This window comes from Centroberyx gerrardi, chromosome 12 (genome assembly GCF_048128805.1).
Source record: "Centroberyx gerrardi isolate f3 chromosome 12, fCenGer3.hap1.cur.20231027, whole genome shotgun sequence".
Classification (NCBI taxonomy): domain Eukaryota; kingdom Metazoa; phylum Chordata; class Actinopteri; order Beryciformes; family Berycidae; genus Centroberyx; species Centroberyx gerrardi.
In genome coordinates this window covers 23,303,795-23,323,804 of record NC_136008.1, presented here as the reverse complement: position 1 = coordinate 23,323,804, position 20,010 = coordinate 23,303,795, and the positions used below count along the sequence as shown (strand labels likewise).

Sequence of the window (20,010 nt, the reverse complement as noted above, 5' to 3'; positions counted from 1 at the left end):
CACCTTAAAAAATCAACAACAATCATTACTGCTGCAGTTACGTCTGAAAGAATGAGACTAATCACAGTAGTTATGGATAATCTGGGCTGATGTTTGAGGCGCGATGTTAAAGTGAGACCAATAAAAGTGACAATACAGATTTTCCTCCTAAACACAAAGGATGGGGAGAAAAAAAACAACCAAAAAATAACTTAACTAGGAAACAAAAGATGAAACAAAAATGCTGAGAAAAGCCTGATGGCTTCAAACCAAAATCCTGCCCTGTTTTAGAGCGGGGGATAACAAAAGGCAGACAGCTCCCGTATTAAAAATAGGCAGGATAAAAGCCGCAACAAAGAAACAGGACTATCAAATAATTGCTGTTTTCCTTCGTCTACGTTTGACTTCAGGATCTTTTCTCAGACGGCACAGTCAAGAACATTTAGTGACAACAACAAAAAACAAACAGAAAAGGGGGGTACAAACAGGCATAATTTCTTATTATTTACGGGTTTGGAGCAAAGGCTGTTGGCTATTCTTCCTCGTTGCACTGTCTGTGCTGCTGGGCATCACCAGCTTGTTGCTTTGTTATATTACATTTACGGCATTCTTGCTTTGTCTGCTTTTGTTTGCATAATTATTGTTTTGATTGGACTGCGCACAGTGGAGAGTGACAGGCAAGATGAGAGAGCGAGAGACCAGATGAGAGGTTATTAGCTGAATGTAATGTTAAATAATCTGTAATAGCCCGACCAGGCTGACAAGAGCCGCCGTCTCTCTTTATGTCTTCAGAAACTGGGCGACAAGCAGAGCATCCAACTGCTCTTGGATAAAAACGGTCATTTCTGATTCTCTCTGTGTGTGTGTGTGTGTGTGTGTGTGTGTGTGTGTGTAAAAGTCTGTGTGCATCACATACCCGAGTCCATTTGAGTGAGTGCCATTTTGGCTGAATTTGCATATGTGAAAAGGGATGTGCTTATGTTTACGTGTGTGTGTTTGTCTCTGTGTGATGACTTGTTTGTATGGGGGCAGAGCCGCTGCTGTCTAGACGGAACTGTGGTGAATTAAACATCAAGGTCCTGCCGGAGTCTGGCTCTGAAGAAACCAATGCAACAAGTTCACCTTGCAGACTGGAGCGAGGCTGCTACCTCGCTGAAACTGGGACAGAGACTCCGACTGGGATAAAAGGCTTCATTTAGCTCAATGGAGCTTTACTGGGAACCAACTTGTTAACTACGTCTGTCCTGCTTCAGAAATAAAGGCACGTACTGTCACTGTCACAACGGAGGGACAGTCAGTGAGAACAGATGTATGGACACACGCATAGAAACACACAGACACACAATTGTACTGTTTATCGCTCTCTCTCAGACAGTACACACATACACCCACACATGCACAAAGTTGCACTCTTTTTTACTCTTTATCAGTTCAGTTGCTAGATGAATAGTACTGCCAAAGCATCTAAATACAACTAAATGAAAAAAATACATTTAAGTTTATCTCTTTCACTCGCACACACAGAGCGTGTTACTGACCTGTTGCAGGGCGTGGTCGTGCCTGCGGGCCTGGCTCTGCCTCGTTATGAAGGACCAGGTGGAGAGCTTGTAGTGGTTGAGCAGGCAGATGATCACCACCACCATCACAGTCATCACCACGATGATGATGACGATCTGAACAAACTCCAGTTCAGCTGCAGAAACGGAGAGAAAGGAAGAGAGATGGCGGATTAGCATTAAACATTTACAGCAGTTTCATCTCCGGAGGCGCCGCGGCTCGAGGAGGTGCCGGCAACATGTTGGTGCGTTTTATTACCGATGGGATTCGATCAGGGCAACGCAATGAAGCAGGTGATAATCTAGGGGGGAAAGGGCAGGGAAATGGGAATGTCTGATAGAAATCAATGCAAACTGTGGGAAATGGAAAAAAATACACACATTACTGTTTCAACTCTCTAAAGTAGGCTACACATCAAAAACATTACAAAGTTCACTTGTACACCAAATAGGATAGGCCTACGTGTGTGTTGGTAGGGTATCTGCAGGATTCAGAAAGCCAAAGTCAATTTAATGCTCCCTAGAATTGAATTTAAGACCAATTTACAAAACAAAATAAAGCTGGCAAAAGCTGCCTATTTCTGACTGAACACAGCTAATGACGGCGTTCTGAAACTATAAATTTGCAATGTTAGAAGAAGGATGACAGGAAATTAATTGTTCAGGGACATGAAGTCCAACTGTGTTTAGTAGATAGTTAAAAAAAAAAAAAAAGTGTTTTCCATATTGTACTACTATCTCTGTTCTGTATGCATCTAAGAGTGGACATCCAGCGCAGAGAAACATGTCATTGCATGGTGACAAAAATAGACCTCTAATAGCTGTATTTAAGACATCTTAACACTTTTGAAGGGCTTAAAGTTTTCAGACTTTTTAAGGACCCACTGATACCCTGCCTGCCCTGACAGCCTGTCTTGACATGTATTCTCCAGCAGGGGGTAGCACAGGTCAAACTCCCAGTCAACCAGTCACATTGTGAATGTGCGTGTGTGTGTGTGTGTGTGTGTCTGTGTCTACGGATTTTAGAGAGAATAGCATGAAATCATAGAAAAGATGAGTGTCGATCCTGTGGTGTCTGTCCCAGCATACAGTAGTTTCTTTGTGAAGACGCTGAATAACTGGTGTGTTTTTCGCCTCTACAGACAACAGTCAATGATACACACCGACACACACACACGCACACACACACACACACACACAGCATTAGAGCTGAACTGGGAGGTCAAGGGCAACACTGGGACACAGTGAACGATGCCTTACAGTCACGTCTGCCTCTCCTCTCTTGTTCATTGTTTCACTCTGTCTCATTCCTCCTCTTTCTCTCTTTCCCTCCCACTCCATCTCTTTTTACCCATCAATCCCTTCTTGTATCTCTCTCTGGCCCACCATCACTTTGTCTCTCCCTCTATCCATCCTTTCTCTTGTGACCCATCCTTCAATCTTCCTCTCTTCTTCTCCCACAAGTCCCTTCCTGCATTCTGCCGACTCTTTTCCTGCCTTTATTAACTCTCTCTTTCTAATTATCTCTCTTTCTTCTTGCATTCCTCCCTCGCCCACCATCATTCTTTCCCTGTCTCTTTTGTTCTTCCCCCTCTCCCACTTTCTCTCTCTTCAACTCTACTTCTTCTTCCTTTCTCTGTGTATCCCTCCTTCCTCTCTCTCCTCCGCTCCCTCCCTGACTCTCTGCTGTCTGAGAGTCTTTTGTTGTGTGTCCTCGGTTTGTTCTGAGGAGAAGTCTTGACCTTGTCTGGTCTTGGCACCCAGTCTGACCTCTGACTCACACCCTTACTCACTGCTGGACACTCACTCTATGTGTTTGTGTCTGTGTGTCTGTGTGTGTGTGTGTGTGTGTGTGTGTGTGTGTGTGTGTGTGTGTGTGTGTGTGCATGTCCAAGTGTGTATGTGCAGCTCCATAAGAACAATGGCACAATGTACACTCAGCTATTTCAGCTACAATGCCTCAATTCTAGTGGACAGTTTCTCCACAAAGCTCTGAAACAGTACATTTTTACTGAGTATATTACCCACAGTGCTCTTGTAAAGTATTTGATACATCGACAACAGGGATGGGATCAGGCAAACACACAAAAAAGCCACAAGTAGAGTGGAAAGCGGGAAGTTGGGAATCTCTGGGAATTGGAAATGAATGGGCTCTGGAGATCAATGGGTAGAGCAAGGCAGCAACACTGCCAGGGTTAGGGGTTTGATTCCCACTGGGGTCACTCATTCTAAAAATGTAGCCTATGCACTCATGCTGGAAGACACTTTGAATAAATTCAACCACCAAAAGGCTTATGTTTTATTATGTTTATGTCCAAAAACACAAATAACCATATTAGCACAAACCAGCCCAGTCCAGTTCAGTCCAGTTTAACCCAACCTTTCCCCAGTCAGCCCAGCCTTCGTAATCCTCTCCTGCTTATTCATCTGCATTAGGGTGGGTTGGGTAGAGTCAGAGCTGAAACGTAAACCCACCCAAACCTGCCTCTCCTCCACCGCAGGAGCCACAGGGGAGGGGCGGAGTAAGACTGAGAGGAAGAAAGCCAACCCAACCGACCAACATCAACCACATAGAAGGGAAAAAAATTTTGTGAAGAGCGAAACCTAAGCCAACCAAACCAACCGACGTTAACCACCAAAGAGTGAAGGAATGAGGTGCTTAGAGCAAAATAACAAAGACAGACAAGCTAAACAACCTTTCCTTTACAGCATGAACCACATCGAAAGGAGGAGCTGAGAATGAAACGAAGAACTGAAACCCACTTCTTCAACTGATTTGCTAGAAAGACAGCTTTTACGACCCATGTTAAAGGACAGCAATAATGCGCCTAGAACAAAGGTAAAAAAAACTACAGACAAACTAGCCAACCGAGAGGGTGCCTGCAAGTTTCATCAAGTTAAATTTAAGACTTTTCAAGACTTGTTTAATGCCAGTGAGAATAAAGGTCTGGTCTTAATATTAAGACCAGTTTTGCAACTGAAATAAACGTGAAAATGAGAAGAAAAAAAACTGTAGACAGCGCAAAACAGCGCACCAAGGAACCATAACATTTTTAACACTTCTAAAACTGAATTTCAGACTTAAAATGATATAATGAACTATATTCAAGACCTTTAAGGCCTTGAGTTTAGTTTAGTTAATTCAAAGACATCGTGAGACCTTTTCAAGACCTGCAGACACCCTGAATGAGGAGTAAAAGTGAAAGAATGAGGTGTTTTGGAATGAAAATAAAAAGAGAAGTCAATCTAAATGGCCCATTCAATACAGCATTTATCATCTAAGACGGAAAAGAATTGGGTGCTTACAATGAAAAGAACGAACCTAAGCCAGCCTAACCCAACCCATTTGTTACAACAGAGGGATGGAACGGAGTGTTTAGAACAAAATAAGAACTAAAGCCAACCCTAAACGGCCTATTCGTCACAACATGAACCACCAAATGCGGAAGGGATGAGGTGCTTAACTGAGGCAAGCCTAACTTTGTTACATCGACCACGTAGGAGTGAGGGAACGAGGTGTTGAGAGTGAAGATATAAAACCGAAGCCAAGCTAAATGACCCACTGGTAACGTCATTAACCACACATATGAGGGCAGGAATGGTGTGCTCAGAAAAAAAAAACAACGCACCGGGCTTGTATAATTCACCTAACAAGCCACGAGGGAGAGCGGCTGAGGTAAAGTTACATTCAGGGAACCAGCGCTCTGAAAACCAACATAACCACTTTTCTATTCAACCCCATTAGCGAGAGGGCAAGGAGTGGTGCGCTCAGATACCCTAACACCTGGTTTCTTATATTATAAGCCAGGACCCGAAAAAAATGGAAAATGGGTCATGTGGCCTAATTGCCGGTGAGTCCCTACATGATAAGAGTACTAATGTGTTTTAAATAAGCCTGGGTGCCGGGACAAGAGACTGAATTTCTCATTTGGGAGCTCCAGCCCCTACCGGCCTGGGCCTGCGTTCACCACAGCAGCCACAGGGAGGGGACTGAGGGAGGGTTACATTCAGAGAAACAGCATTCTGGGAAACCAAGTCAACTAGGCCCTTCTGTTACCATACCGGATAAATATCACACAACGCTGCCGTCTTAAAGGCCACGCAAACCAAAAAGCCAGACTCATTGCTTTCTCATAACTTCACGTAACTTTGTCTTTGCTCAACAGAGGAGGTGGGTGTGGAGTGGAGGTGCAGGCGGGGGTGCTTTTACAGTTACAGCAACTTAAAACTACAACGGCCGCGGTGGTTGGCTTTTCCTCTGAACGTCAGGGAGGAAGGAAGAGAGGAGGAGGAGTTAGGGGGGGAGAAGGGAGGAAGGAAGAGTGGGAGGGAGGGAGGGACTGAGAATGGAGAGAAACACTGAATGAGAGAGAAACGAGGCAGGAAAGAAGAGAGGGAGGCCAGCCCTGCCTGTACCCCAGTATCCACCCAGTTCAGAGCGCTCCCAGAACACAGTGTACAGGACTGAATCTTGCAGAGGCCAGGGAACAGTGTGTGCTAGCAGTCTGCATTACCAACACCAGTCTGATGTTATTACAACAGTAATCCACTTGTCAAAACAATATCAGCCCGGCGTCTGCAGCACTCTTATTCCTTCTGCAGGCTGAATAATTTGCATCGCAAGCCAGCCCCCCCCCAACCCAGCCCCCCCATCAATTTTTTTCTTAGTGTGGTGTGGAGAGGCCATTGAGTTTATTCAGAACATTTGAAAATGGTCTAGCCATTTTAGCCCATGTGAAAATGACCATTTAGTCCATGTTACACTGACAGTCTATTAAAACTGATACTTAAAGTTCTTGGTCGCAATGTGGCAACACCCACCGAGTCATTGATAATTGCACACCGCTGTAAGAAGTCAAAACCAAAACAATGTAAAAGTTGTTTAACCTGAAGAACATACATTCATATGCCTTTAAGTTTGTGTAAGAAGCTCAGTGTAGCTTATATGTAAAGTAGGCCTGACTTTGATCAGAGCTTGAGACCGCCATGTCTAGCTTGCTCCATATTATCCTTGCAGAGGCTCTTCTATTTAAGTGAAAGGAAAGTGTGTACTGTGGACAAATTGATGACTAAGGAATTTAATCTTCTCCTTTATCATATCATGAGGGTAGAAGGCTAACATGATAGCGACTGTTGTCGGCGAGAAGCAGCAGTCACAGCCGCAACAACATTCGCTTATCGTGATGTCCAATTCAATGAGCCACACACTGAAAGAGAGAGTAAACAGCTTGGAGAGTGTGCGCACACACACACACACAGGCACGTACACACAACCACACACAGTGACCCACTGACGGCCCTTTGACCTTTGTGTGTGTGCGAGTGAGAGAGAGAGAGAGTGGGAGAGGCCAGCGAGAGGTCAGACAGTTCAGCTGACCTGCCACTGAAAAGAAGCTGTCAGACACACACAGCAGACAAACAGACATCACCAGCCGCTAACAGAACAGAACTGGGCAAAAACACCATCTAGACGCACATATTTGAAATACTTGAGGTGCTCTCATTCAATGATGGATCACAGCTTGATTAATATCCCAGGCACCTGAATGGCACCAAAGTGAGCCACACTGCTAGTGAAAATAAGCGAAACAGATAGTACCTTTTTGCCTGGACCTGTTACAGGTTAAAGGCCTAGACCTAGAGAGTCATATTCATAAAGGCTAGAGTGCTGTACAGTGCTGTCAAGGCTAATGTCAGCTGTATCCTCACTAAGATAATTAAAGACAAGACACAAAAGATAAGTTTTATGGGCTGAGGAATGAGATATATAAAGCCTTATGATCTGATAAACACCTATCTGTAAGAGTGATAGTTTAACTATGCCGTACCCTCCCATCTCAGACACACGTAGGCCTATCTGCCTCTGTATACTATAGCCTGCTGGCTTAGCAACAGTCTGTTTCATAAGCATAGTCCTCCAGGGCCTGGGCCAACTCAAAATTTATAGCTATAGCCCAACTCCTAATTCATTTCTATTGGCAACAAGAAACATAGCTCATTTTAGGGTAAATTGACTTATGTGACTAACGAGTACGTACAGGCTTACCCTGTTTTGCCCTGAAATGGAAACCAGGCTAATGGCTATCTAGAGACTAGCTGCCTCCCACAGACTCAACTCAACTCCAGACTCTAACATTATTATTGTCCAATTAACTTAACATTTGAGCTCTGATGACCTTAGCACTTAGATATTTCTGTGAATACCAGGCCTGCCTTGTTTAGTTTAAGCAAAAGAACTGTCTTTTGCTCAACAAATGTGTCCAAAATAATAGTTATATGTATACTAGTAAAATCATGAGAGAATGTGCTGCATGATTCAGGTTTGAATATGGATGTGTGCTGACAGTGGAGGCCCAGGCACGCAGGGCAGAGCTCACTAGCTATTTGCCTATTCAGAGTAGGAGAGCTACTCCCACCAGCAAAGGAAATGCCTTTTTTTATCAGACTAGAGAGACCAAGCCTCAGTTATTATGAAACCTAGCTCGTAGCCAAGCAGCATAACAGCCCCAGAGCTAAGGCAGCAGTTTATGAAATCGCTGCAACAGACGGCCAGTCAGTAAAAACACAGCCTGACCCGGCACAGCTCTGGGAGATGACCAGGACAGCAGAAAACAGAAGGAAACGACAGCATGAGGAAAACGGGAATCTTCATCGGAAATGACTGGGAGTTGTGCGCTCCCCAAAAACTAAAACCTTGACAAAATTTGGAAGCAGCGAGCTAGAGGTTTTTTATTTTACCTAGCCAAGCTGAGCCGAACAGACCCTCCAGCTGTCTCTCTACCTCCTCCTCTCTGCAGTCATTTCCTGTTTCCTGCTGCACTCCAGAGCTTCATCTCAGTCAGTGTGGGGATCAAAACTCCGCTTTAATGTGAACTGCAGCACTTACTGACTGACTGACTGACTGACTGACTGACTAGTTGGCTGTGTCATTGTGCTGGTGCCTGGTCCAACGCAGTCAACCTGTAGGTCTTCTTGTCCACAATACCTGAACACCAGCTTAAACTTTCCAAGCTAATTCTAAGTTGGTAGCTAGTTCCAAGCGAATTCCAAGTTCATACATATTGTATGTCCATAAGCTATAGGCCTGTATTTAAAAATATGTATGTGTGTGTATCAGAGAGAGAGAAAGAGACAGAGTAAAAAGAGAGACAGAACAAGCTAAATAAAGAGGGCTTTCTTTACTCTGACTTGCTAGTCCTTCTCCTGCTGCCCAGAGAGCTCCAGCCCAGCTAGAGGCCTGCTGAGTTCACAGCCTGCTGCCCACCACACTGGGCCCACACACACACACACACACACACACACACACACACACACACACACACACACACACACACACAGGCGCAGAGACAGACAGACATACAGACAGACACAGACACACACACACACTGTCCTTCCTCTCTAACACACACACACACACACGGACATGCAGACACACACACACACGGCCCTGTCTACTGCCACTGCCGTTGCTATGGTAACCCTTGGGCACGGTGCCGTGATCAACAAGGCCCGGAGCTGCTGGGGCGCCATGGCAGCGACCTGGCTGGCACGCACACACACACACACACACACACAGTGGCACGGAGAGAGATAGAAGGAGGGAGGGAGGGAGGGAAGGAGGGAGAGAAAGACGAAGCGAGAAGCGCACGCACACACAGACAGAGAGAGAGATAGAAGGAGGGAGGGAGGGAAGGAGGGAGAGAAAGACGAAGCGAGAAGCGCACACACACATACACACACCTCGACTGGCACAGTTAGAGGGAGGGAGAGAGAGAAGAACAGACAAACAGAAGTAGAGAGTTGTCCTGCTCTGTAATGAAGGGACAGAGAGAGGTAGGAGAGATGGAGGGAGAGAGAGAGAAAATGAGGTGCATGCACACACGCACACACACACATACACACACTCACACACACACACACCCCTCTACCTCCCCTGGGAGACATGCACTGCAACGTCTAGACGGCTGGTATCAGCCTGGCAGCAACAGTCTCTCTCGACCACAGTGTGTCTGTGTGTGTATGAGCGTGCACGTGTGTGTGAGTGAGCACAGCATGCAGTAGATATCAGCCTAGTTACACCCCCCCCCCCCCCACTCTCTCTCCTACAGTCAGTCAGTCAGTCTCTCCATGGAAATAAATGAACTAGTTTAGTACTCCTTAACCCTGAGGAGAGGTGGCCTGTGTGTGTGTGTGTGTGTGTGTGTGTGCGTGTGTGTCTGTGTGTGTCTGTGTGTGTGTGTGTTGTATTGGGATCCTAAGCCCATTAGACAGGTGTCTAGGGGTCAGGCAAGAGTTGGAGAGGGAGAGAGAGAGAGAGAGGGAGAGAGGGAGAGAGAGAGAGAAAGGGAAAGGAAGAGAAAGAAGGGAAGGGAAGGGAGAGATGAAAAGCGAGGGAGGGGGAGAGGAGGAGGATGGGAGGTTGAGTGTGACTGAGAGATGGAGAGAGATGGAGAGAGAGAAACACAGAGAGAGATTGACATACAGAGAGAGAGGGGTGCCAGACATGCTATGGGGACTCAGGGCAACAAGAGAACAAACAATTACAGCTCTGTCTCTTTTCTCTCCTCTCCTCTCCTCTTTCGCTCTCTCCATCCCTTCTTCTCTCACTCACAACACAGGGGAATGAGACAGCCCATCTATGCCTCACCAGAGAGACAAAATGGGATTAAAAAGCAGGACTTGTATATGATGGCTACCTCTAGTACACTGAGTACTAAGACACTCGGGGGAAACCACGTCAACTCTAGGTTCAGACACGCAAAATCTGGCCTGGCTTTACTCGCATGAGTTTGTTCACTTGACTTGAAAAATAAGCAGCGAAATTAGTGTGATGACATGCAACCATATTTGATGACACAACAGAAAGCAGCCATTATGGCTAGTGCATCTGGTTGACATCGTTCTTGATGAGACAATCTAGGTTACTTCAAACTATGCTTCAGCATTCAATTTTTTATTCTATCATGTTTGCATTTTAATCTGCTTGCGCCAGAAATGGCAGCCGGCACCACCAATGTCTTCTTTGGGGAATCTTAAACTTTTTGTGCAGAAGTCATTGGTCACCAACATTTATTTATACCCACTGTAAATACTACAGTGTTCCCACCATGGCCCTGATGTAAAATTCCATGACTTTTCTATGACTTTTCATAACTCCCACGAGCAGAAAGCCATCTAATGCAACAAATGTGTGAAACAAGTTGGAAAACAAATTCTGGAATATTCCTGTAGAGGGGCCCATTTGTAAAATTCCCTGATATTCCCCAACTTCCCCAGAGAAGTGATCAAATTCCCAGACTCCCCCTGTCTGGAATACACCTCTCCAAATTCCAGGACCAGTGGGAACGTTTATATTAGGTGAATGGAGAAATTTACAGGCGCCTGGATAAAGTCCTGTTTGAAGCTGATTGGTTTTTGCTTTATTGCATCAGGCGAATGTTTGCTCAAGTCGCGTCCATCTCGCTCCATTTGCCTTCCTTCCTTTGACTTTACATGCATTTGCGCCACCGCTAAATGTGTTTTTCACATTCTGCCTGAACACAGAGAAAGTTTGGTTATTGCTGATGTAGGCGGATACGATGAGACCCAATGCTGAGCCTGCAATACAGCCTTACTTTGCATGGGTCTCCAAAAAGGACTAACATAGCCATATCATCTCTATCGCATGAATATAACATGAACATAGAAGACAAAAAACACAGGGCTTTGTGATAATATATCATGAATATTAGAATATAGTCTAATATTATGAATATTCCGATGCTGTAATATTCATGAACAGCAGTAAAGGAGAGAGGGGAGTGGTGTTAAAGTATTCATCCACAGTCACCGAGATGGTGGACGCATGGCTGGCTCAACATGTCACCTCCTGAACAACACACACACACTCTCCCCTGTAGTCAGAGCTGGCCTGCAGTCTCTCAGGTGTGACTGTGTGTGTGTGTATATTATCAGAGCCAGACAGACAGGATAGCGTCTAGACACCCCCCCTCCCCCTCCTGCCATAAACCCAGACTGACTACTCTCTCTCTCTGAGTGATTGAACCAGACTGGAGGGTCAAACTGGGGTCAGGGTTAGAGTGAGAGTGTGTGTGTGTGTGTGCGCGTACTTGTGTTCATGTTTGGGGTGTGACCAGGGTCAGTCGGGGTCAGAGTGTGTACCTTGACTTTTCATTGCAAGCCTTGGTTATAATGAGGAATGCCAACAATGCTAACTAGCCTTTTTAGGGAAACTTTAGGAGAAATGTAGAAACATTTTGTCCCAGTGTGCGAACTATCTGGTGAAGAAAAAAGATGAAGTTTTCATTTGAGAGCAGCTTTGTATCTTAAAACTACCTCTTTATCCATATCTAGTTGCTAGATGCTAATGATCATTACAATTATTATTTTACAGGAGAGTGGGCAGTCCAGTTGACTATCTCTGGGCACCATGGTTGCCAGTGTGTTATTAGCAAAGGACTGAAAGACATAAAGTGAAGGCGATCAGTCTGAACAGACAACAATAGCCCAGATCCAAAGCCCTACCAGTACCTCGACAAGCAAAACGAGCAAGACAACAAACGATGGAAACATTGTGATGACAGTGAAGGGTACAGTAGGGGGAGGGCGACAATGTTGTCCGACAGACCATAATAACCTGGAGCAGATTAGGGGGGTGGAGGGGGTACGAAGGGTGCGTACTCTGCTCTAACCTGGAAGCAGGGCTTTGACAATGACTGGCAACGACGGGCTCCGTTAGCCTCATCACTAACATACACAACATCATCATCATCATTAACAGTCAGAGGAGACAGACATGTGATAGCGGGCTGCTGTGACAGAATTAGGGGAGGGATATTAGCCAACAGCACGCACACACACACACACACACACACACACACACAAACACAGCCCATGGAAAAACACACAAATAAAGACCAACAGTGAGGCTTGCATGTACAAACTGTTGTATGTTGGTTTTGGAAAACTTGCATACTGCTTTGGCAATACTGCCTCTGAGTTATGTTATGGAATTGAGTTGATAGACGACACACATACACATGCGCACACACAATGAAATAAGCCAGCTCCAACATCATGTGAACGTAGACTGCTAGCAAAGCGCACACACAAACACACACACACACACTGACACACACACATATCATCTCACCCTGCCTACACCTATCAGCCAGCGGCAAGCCAGCCAGCCATCCAGACACATAGATCTTTGTCATCTTAGCAGGTGGGGGGGGGTTATGAAAATTATTCTGCAGTATTCATTATTGCACAGGTCAATATAACAGGTTGTCTGCTGCTGAAGAAAAGGCTAAAATCATGCTGAGGGCTGGCTGGACAGAACGAAGAAAAGAAAAGAAAAGAAAAGAAAAGAAAATAAAAGAGAAAAGAAAAGGTGGGGTTGAGCTGGCATCACATACAGCTACCAGATAGCTGCCAGACTGGCACAGAGAGAGAGAGAGAGAAAGAGAGGGGGGAGAGAGAGAGAGAGAGAGAGACAGAGAGAGACTCATGAAAAGGTAGAGAGAATATCAGACAGGGAGAGGAGGGGGAAAGAAAGGGAGATTGGACACAGAGAGGAGACAGGAACAAAGATAAGAGAAGGAAAGGACAGAAAAAGCAAAAGGAGACAGCAGAGAAAGAGATAGAAAAACAGAAAGAGAGATAGTGGGAGATAAGAGGGAGAGCAGGGTAAAGGCAGACAGATGTTAAAGGCAGACAAACAACAAAGCGTGGCGTCTTGTGTCTCATCTCTGAGACTGAACAACAAAACAGCAGAGCGGCGGAAAAAAGAACAGAACAAAACAGAAAAGACGAGAGGAGGAGGAGGAAGAGACGAGTGGGCTTTTGTCTGTCTGTCGGTCTGTTTGCTTCCTGGCACATGTTCATTTGACAGAAGAGGCAACCCACACACACACACACCTCACCCCCACAGGAGAGCCTGATTTACCATGCAACTCTAAAGCGGGTTTTCAACATCAGCAGGGGTAGCAGACACCTCCCAGACGTAGGCTGCATGCTGCATATGTGCTGCAAACTCTCTCTCTTGTTGGTGTTGTGATCAGTGAAACATAGCAAGCAGGGAATACTGTGGGTGGAACTCAGGAAACTATGACTCTCAGGTGGACATGAATGGGATCAATGGGAGTAATGGCACCAATGGGAGAAATCCAAGACCAAGCTGGTTGGTGTAGAGTAGTAGTAGTAGTAGTAGTAGTAGTTCACCAGTATGAGGGATGTGATGCAGTTTGTTTACATATTTATTATAGAACTGATCAATACTAGACTGGTTGTCAGTAGGAAGCCCTTAACCTGATTCTAATGCGACATATTGATTGGATTCTACTCAAGTATGTTTTGTAATTATTACTCTGGCTTTCAATGGAGTTTTAGTGTCCCACGGTCTAAATGTTGTTTGAGAGGATTTTCCACCCTGCCAAGGATGAAATTCTGGGGGAAACAATGAATACTTGTAATGTGTAATGTGCATGGTCAAATTTAAATATATTGAATATTGGAAGAAAGTATCAGGTAGTGGCGGCTTCAAACCAAAAGTAATAGTATCGATATAGGCTTTCAACAACCCATATTGGTCTAACCTTAGTAATGAGGGCAAACTATAATAACTAATAACTATAATATGGGTTACTTTCCATCTCTGCCCTGATCATAACTCATTTCAAAAGAAAAGAAAGGAAAAACAACAACAAAAAAAAGCCTGAAATCTTGAAAGAATCAAAAAGAAAAATCGCCTCCTTGTTTGGTGTGTAATTAGGTCCCGTCTGTTTGTAATAACTCATTTTAATCTGCCTGGCTTTTTCATCTCTGCCCTCAAATCATAACTGGTTTCCATTTTGGAAAAGATGGCTCCTCAACAGCAGCATATGCTTGCGTGGCGTTTTATTCTGCTATGACTCACTGTCATACTCACTGTCTCTCTACCAAGCAGCACATCTCTCTCTCTCTCTCTCCCTCCCTCTCTCTCTATTTTTGTCTGAGTATCCCTCTCTTTCTCTCTCATGTCTTTCTCTGTCCTCTACTCTTTCTATGTATCACACCCTCTTCTCTCTCTCCTCCAGTCTATGTATCCCTCTGTCTCATCATTTATCTCTCTCCTGTTTCATTGTATCCCAGACTCTTCTGTCTCTTTCACTTTCAGTCTGTATCCATCTCTTTCTCTCTCCCTTCTTTGCATTTTACCTCTTCTCTCTCATGACTTCTTTCTCTCTCCTCTCTGTGTCCCACCTCTTTTCTCTGTACTTCAGTTCGTATATCCCTCTCAGTTCCGTATCTCCCACCTTCCTTCCCTCCACCCCCTCTCCTCTTTTTCCTCCTCTCCCACTCCCTCCATCTCTCTGATGAAGGGGTGTAAACATGTCTTCCACATGCGGTCTCATTGTGCCGAGCCAACAGAGCAAAACAACCACGCTTAAGTTGCTCAATAGGCTTCACCAGATGACTAGCGCCTCCTCCCTCCTTCCCTCCCTCACTCTTTTTCCCCTTCGGGTTGAGATGCTTAACAACCATGAAGCAATGCCTGGCAGGCAGGATTAGGCAGGAGAGAGAGAGAGAGACAGAGAAAAAGAGAGAGAGAAAGGAAGAGACAGAGGGAGACCAAAAGGAAAGATAAAGATGGCGAAAGTGAGACAGGGATAAAGAGAAGAGAGAGACAGAGACAGAACTAAACACAGAAGGAAGCAACGTCAGCGGGAGAGACGGCAAGGAAAAAAAGGGAGTTGTGTGTGTGTGTGTGTGTGTGTGTGTGGGGGGGGGGGGGGGTTGCAAGAAAAAGGAAAAAGGGAAGTATGTGTGGGGGGAGAAAATGAAAACTCCTATCAAAAAACTTTTCTTCTTTCCTTGCTGGAACACTTGCCCGTGACCGCAGGCTGAACTTCGGTGCGGTGCAGAGCAACAGCTGCCGACAACAGAGGAAACTACAAAAAAAAAAGAAAAGACAAAGAAGAAGGAGAAGAAGCAAAAGAAGAAGAAGCAGAAGCAGGCAGGCAAGGCGAGGAGGGGGGGAAACAGCAGTGAAGAGCCATTTTGTATGTAGTAGTGGTGGTGTTTTGGAGAGGGCCAGGCTGTTTTAGGCTTGCTGAGGGAGGGACAGAGGTATAAATAGACCTGGGGTGGGGTGAGGGGGGGGGGGGGGGGGTTCAAACGGAGGAGAGGATAGTGAAGAGTGGAAGGCAGCCTCTGACTCACCATAAAGAGGTAAAACTCTGCACAAAAGACTGACCCAGACACCGCGATAATACCTCCGCAACGGCCTCCCTCCCTGGACTGGCATTGAAATGTTGACGTCTATCTTTTGAGGATTTGACGGGGGATTTTGTCGTCTTTTTCTTTTCTTTTTTTTGTTAAATCAAATTGTCCAAATCAAACTCTCTCCTTGTGTGGATGTGTTATGTGTGGGCCGTGGTGCCTTTCTTTCAGCAGGGCTTGGGGTGAAGTAGATATTAAAAGAGAGAGAATACTGTGTGCATGTGTGTTTTATGAAATCTTAATGAAAATTCACTTTCTAGAGTCTGCATGGAAAGCAGTGGAGAGAGACTGACTTCCCCTTTCCTCCCTCTATTCCTCTCCATATCTTTCCTTCTCTCTCCTCCTTCCTCCCTCTTTTCCTATCTTTCTTGCCTTCCCTCTCATACTCTCCCCCTCCCTCCCACACTATCCTCTTCCTTCTTCTTCTTCTTTTTCTTCTCTCTCTCTCAGTAGAAATATCTCTTGGGGAGTTCAGCTCAAGGCGAACATGGCAGAATGAAAAGAAGCTCCTGACTCGTCGAGGTAAAACTCTTTTACCGACACAAAGACCAAGTCTGACGCAGAGATATCAACTGCTGCACAAAACCCACCTCCACACACACACGTGCACACATTTGTGTTACCATCTTTTCAGTAATACTTTCACTATTGTTTATGGTGAAGGTGGTGGCTTTCTCTTCCTTCTTTTCAGCGGGCTGCAGTCGGGTCAAGATCATGGCTTCGCTTTCCAATCAATCCAATCCAGTGGACAGCATTGGAGAAGTGTTTTTATGTAAGATGTTTTTTACAATTGAGCAGTGCTGAATTTGTGCCGGATCCTGCCGGAACAGGATCCGGCACCTCGCGGTTTTGGACTACCTGCATTCCGGTACCTATTTGCGTGGACCCGGCACCTGGTGGCATGAAACGTTTTTTTTTGTCTGCCATGTAATACTCCCAATAGTTGAAAAACCTAAGGAAAAACCTAACTGTCTCATTTCCATATGAAGACAGGTGATTACCCTATTAGAAAGTAACAACAAGCGCATAGTAATCACTTCACACATGAGTGAGCTGCTCTGCAGAGTGTGTTATGGTAAACTTCAGACAGCATCATGGCTAAAAGTTGAATTTGCTGTCCATATGTCCGCTGTGTGGACTATTTTGGAAAATTAGACACGATAAGCATGATTTTTTTTTGTTTGTAAACGTGTTAGCATATTCTGTAATCTATTAGGTCTCTGCTGGGACAATGAAAATTCATAATTGCATAAATGACTGTGAAACAGAAATTTTTTGTTAATTTTTTTCTGTAAGTCCCACAGTTAAATATGCGGGCAATTGCGCATGTTATGTTGAGTGTCCAGAAATAATTGGTAATAACATGAGAATTGGTTGACATGAAGGGCTGTAAGCCACATCACTGTGGGCATTTCAAAACCAGCGTGGTCCAGCTGAGTGTCGCATTTAGGTCTACTTCTAGCTGCGCCACGACACGTTTTATTGCATTATTCGCTGACATTGTTTCCTACATTCAAAATCGATATCCTTTGAAAATATTTGTATTGAATATTGATGCGTAACTACTCGAACCAAAATTTCTATGGTAAATGGTTGAAGCCATTGCAGTTTCCTTTATGTATGATTAGGATGTCTCATAGTAGCCTATGTGGGCATTTTTATGTTGTGCACAGTGCAGTTATATCTTTAGTCTACTACTTGAAGGGCAGGTTTGTAAAAATGAGCATTATGTAGCCTATGCAATAATCAAATATTGTTGTAGGTCCCCAGTAGTCGGAGCTCTAAGGTCATATAGTCAGTCATTTAGTAATGTTTAGGCTGTTAGGTCTACAGTAAGCTGTATGGCTGCACTGAGCACCACCGTGCCTCCAATGCGCTTGTTGTCTTGATATGTTCCGGAACCTTTTCCCTCCACAGCGACTCGCGGGAACACCGACCCCTTGGTGTTCCGGGACCTCATCATTTACAAATTAAGCACTGCAATTGAGTGTTTAAACTGAATGAAATGTTTGCACTTTCTAAGGCATAAACGGACAGCATTGAAATTAGGCTGAACTCGCTGCTATATAACACTGCTGGCTAGAGAGCTGGAGTCACAGTCTGACTCTCTGCGTGCTCCTGCAGACAAAAAACAGCTGAGAGGGCATGTCTGTCTCTGTTTAGGGGTGTGCACACACACCAACACACACACACTGACGCACACCCTGTGCTCCAGCTCCTAGACATTCAGCCAGACTAGTAGACATTCACTGCAGCAACAGTCACACATTAACCGAGGGAAAGCAATTTGGCTGTTGAAATGTGAATGTTGAACAGTCCCATCCGCCCACCCACACACACATATATAGATGCAATTCATCATGGGAAGCAAGTTTCTTATGAGGACCTATAAGCTCTTCCCATTAAGACTTATGTCTCACACAAAATAGGGAATGTAATTGCTGTCAATGAATGGCCCGGGGCGCTGCATGATTTGTGGGACAACATGTTTACGGTAGGGATCATTATTATGAGCTAGGATATCTCAAATGTTTTGCAGTTGCGCAAATCTGGACATTTTTCTATATAAAAACAATATGACTAGGAGAAGTGGTTGCCGGTGACACATTTTTCTAATACTGCTATCTGAATTTTGATAATGGGGTGAGGGAACAGTAAGGCATCAGACAACCTAACTTTTTGGCCAGTGGAAATTGTAGGGGAAAAAAACATCGGTTGCATGATGGCATGGACATGGACAGTTCTTGATGTGGCCCTTCATGAAGAAGACTGGCTCACCCGGTGCAGACCTCAGTGTAGGTGATCCGCTGGGTTAATCTGGCCGACAGATGGGGCAGGCTGTGGGTAAGCAGGGGTAAGCAGGGGCCTTGTGTTGGGATAGCGCTGGGACGGCACTGGGCTGGGCCAGGCCGGATGCTGTGACTATGACCTATATTAATAATTCACACAGGATCTCCATGCTGCACAGAGCAGGAGCCCTAATCATCATTAGCAACGCTAGCCAGGAGCCACGTTAGCTTCCAACAACAGTGCGTGGAGATCATAGAAGTAGGATTGATAGAAAGTGAACCTGCTCTGTCTCCCAGTCTATTTTCTCTCTGTCATAAAGAATGAAAATACCTAGCCACTATACTCCTTAAAAAAACCTCACATAATGAGAATGGTTTCATGTGTGGTCAGTGTGTGAACTTCAGCAAGTGGGAACGTTGAACACAAATGGCCACTGGAACATTAAGTCAAATACATTCAGTTAAGTGATGCATTTGTCCTAGTGGCTCTTCAGCCTTCTGACTCTCACACATCAATTGGTTATTTCCATGACAACCAATTCCAGTATGATCACCGACTAGTTATTTCCATGACAACATAATTCAAAGTTTGATGGCAGCCATCTTAACTGTGCCAGCCAGATGACTGGAGGATAATGACTTGGGAATGGCCATTCTGCAAGTTGAAATGCTACGATCGGCACAGGTAAGATGTTGACAATAGTCCGAATAAAGCGGGAAATGCTTTCAAAGTAATCAGATTCACCAGTCAAGACTGTATGTTTCAGGATAGCACAGTAGTCACCAGTTTGTAATTATGGCTGGGGAGAACTTTGTAGTAAAGTAGGCACTGCACTAGAGTCAAGAGATTAAATGCATGATGATAAAATAGCACCCTAAATTTGACTGAAGCACATTAATCAAACAAACTAATCTGGTGTCATAGCGTCAGTTCATTACATGGAGCATTCAAAAAAACAGAGTTTGGAGATGCTCTTTGTCTTACTCATTCCTAAAAAAATAAAAGTGCATCCCATGCATCTGCAAAGTTGACCACGCAGACAAGAGCACAAATTAATTTCAACGCCACCGTTTGATAACTTAGTTAGCAAGACAATGCTAATCCAAAACACTTTGCATAACAAGCGTTGGCTACATCTGTGATTTCCAATGAGTCTGCATGAGGAGAGGAGAGGAGAGGAGAGGAGAGACAGACAGAGGAGCCAATGCAAAATGTTGTGTTATGGTTGGGGGTTGGGAGTCACAGAGGCAGGCCAGACCAGACCAGACAGCCTCTATCTCCCTCTGACCCCCTGTCTGTGTCTGAGTGTGTGTGTATGTGTGTGTGTGTGTGTGTGTGTGTGTGTGTGTGTGTGTGTGTGTGTGTGTCCCCTCTCCCCAGCCAGACAATAGAGCAGGCCCTGTGCCTGATTGGGGTCAGCTGG

General features: G+C 45.0%; 1 protein-coding gene across 1 annotated transcript in view; it reads right to left on the bottom strand.

Moving 5' to 3' along the window:
* The window catches only part of LOC139921705 (low-density lipoprotein receptor class A domain-containing protein 4), a 164,795-nt gene that overhangs the window by 9,467 nt on the left and 135,318 nt on the right, over positions 1-20,010 (bottom strand). Inside the window, exon 4 of the mRNA XM_071912008.2 lies at positions 1,518-1,672. Within this exon, the coding sequence (XP_071768109.1) occupies positions 1,518-1,672 (155 nt within the window). The remainder of the gene's footprint in view (positions 1-1,517; positions 1,673-20,010) is intronic.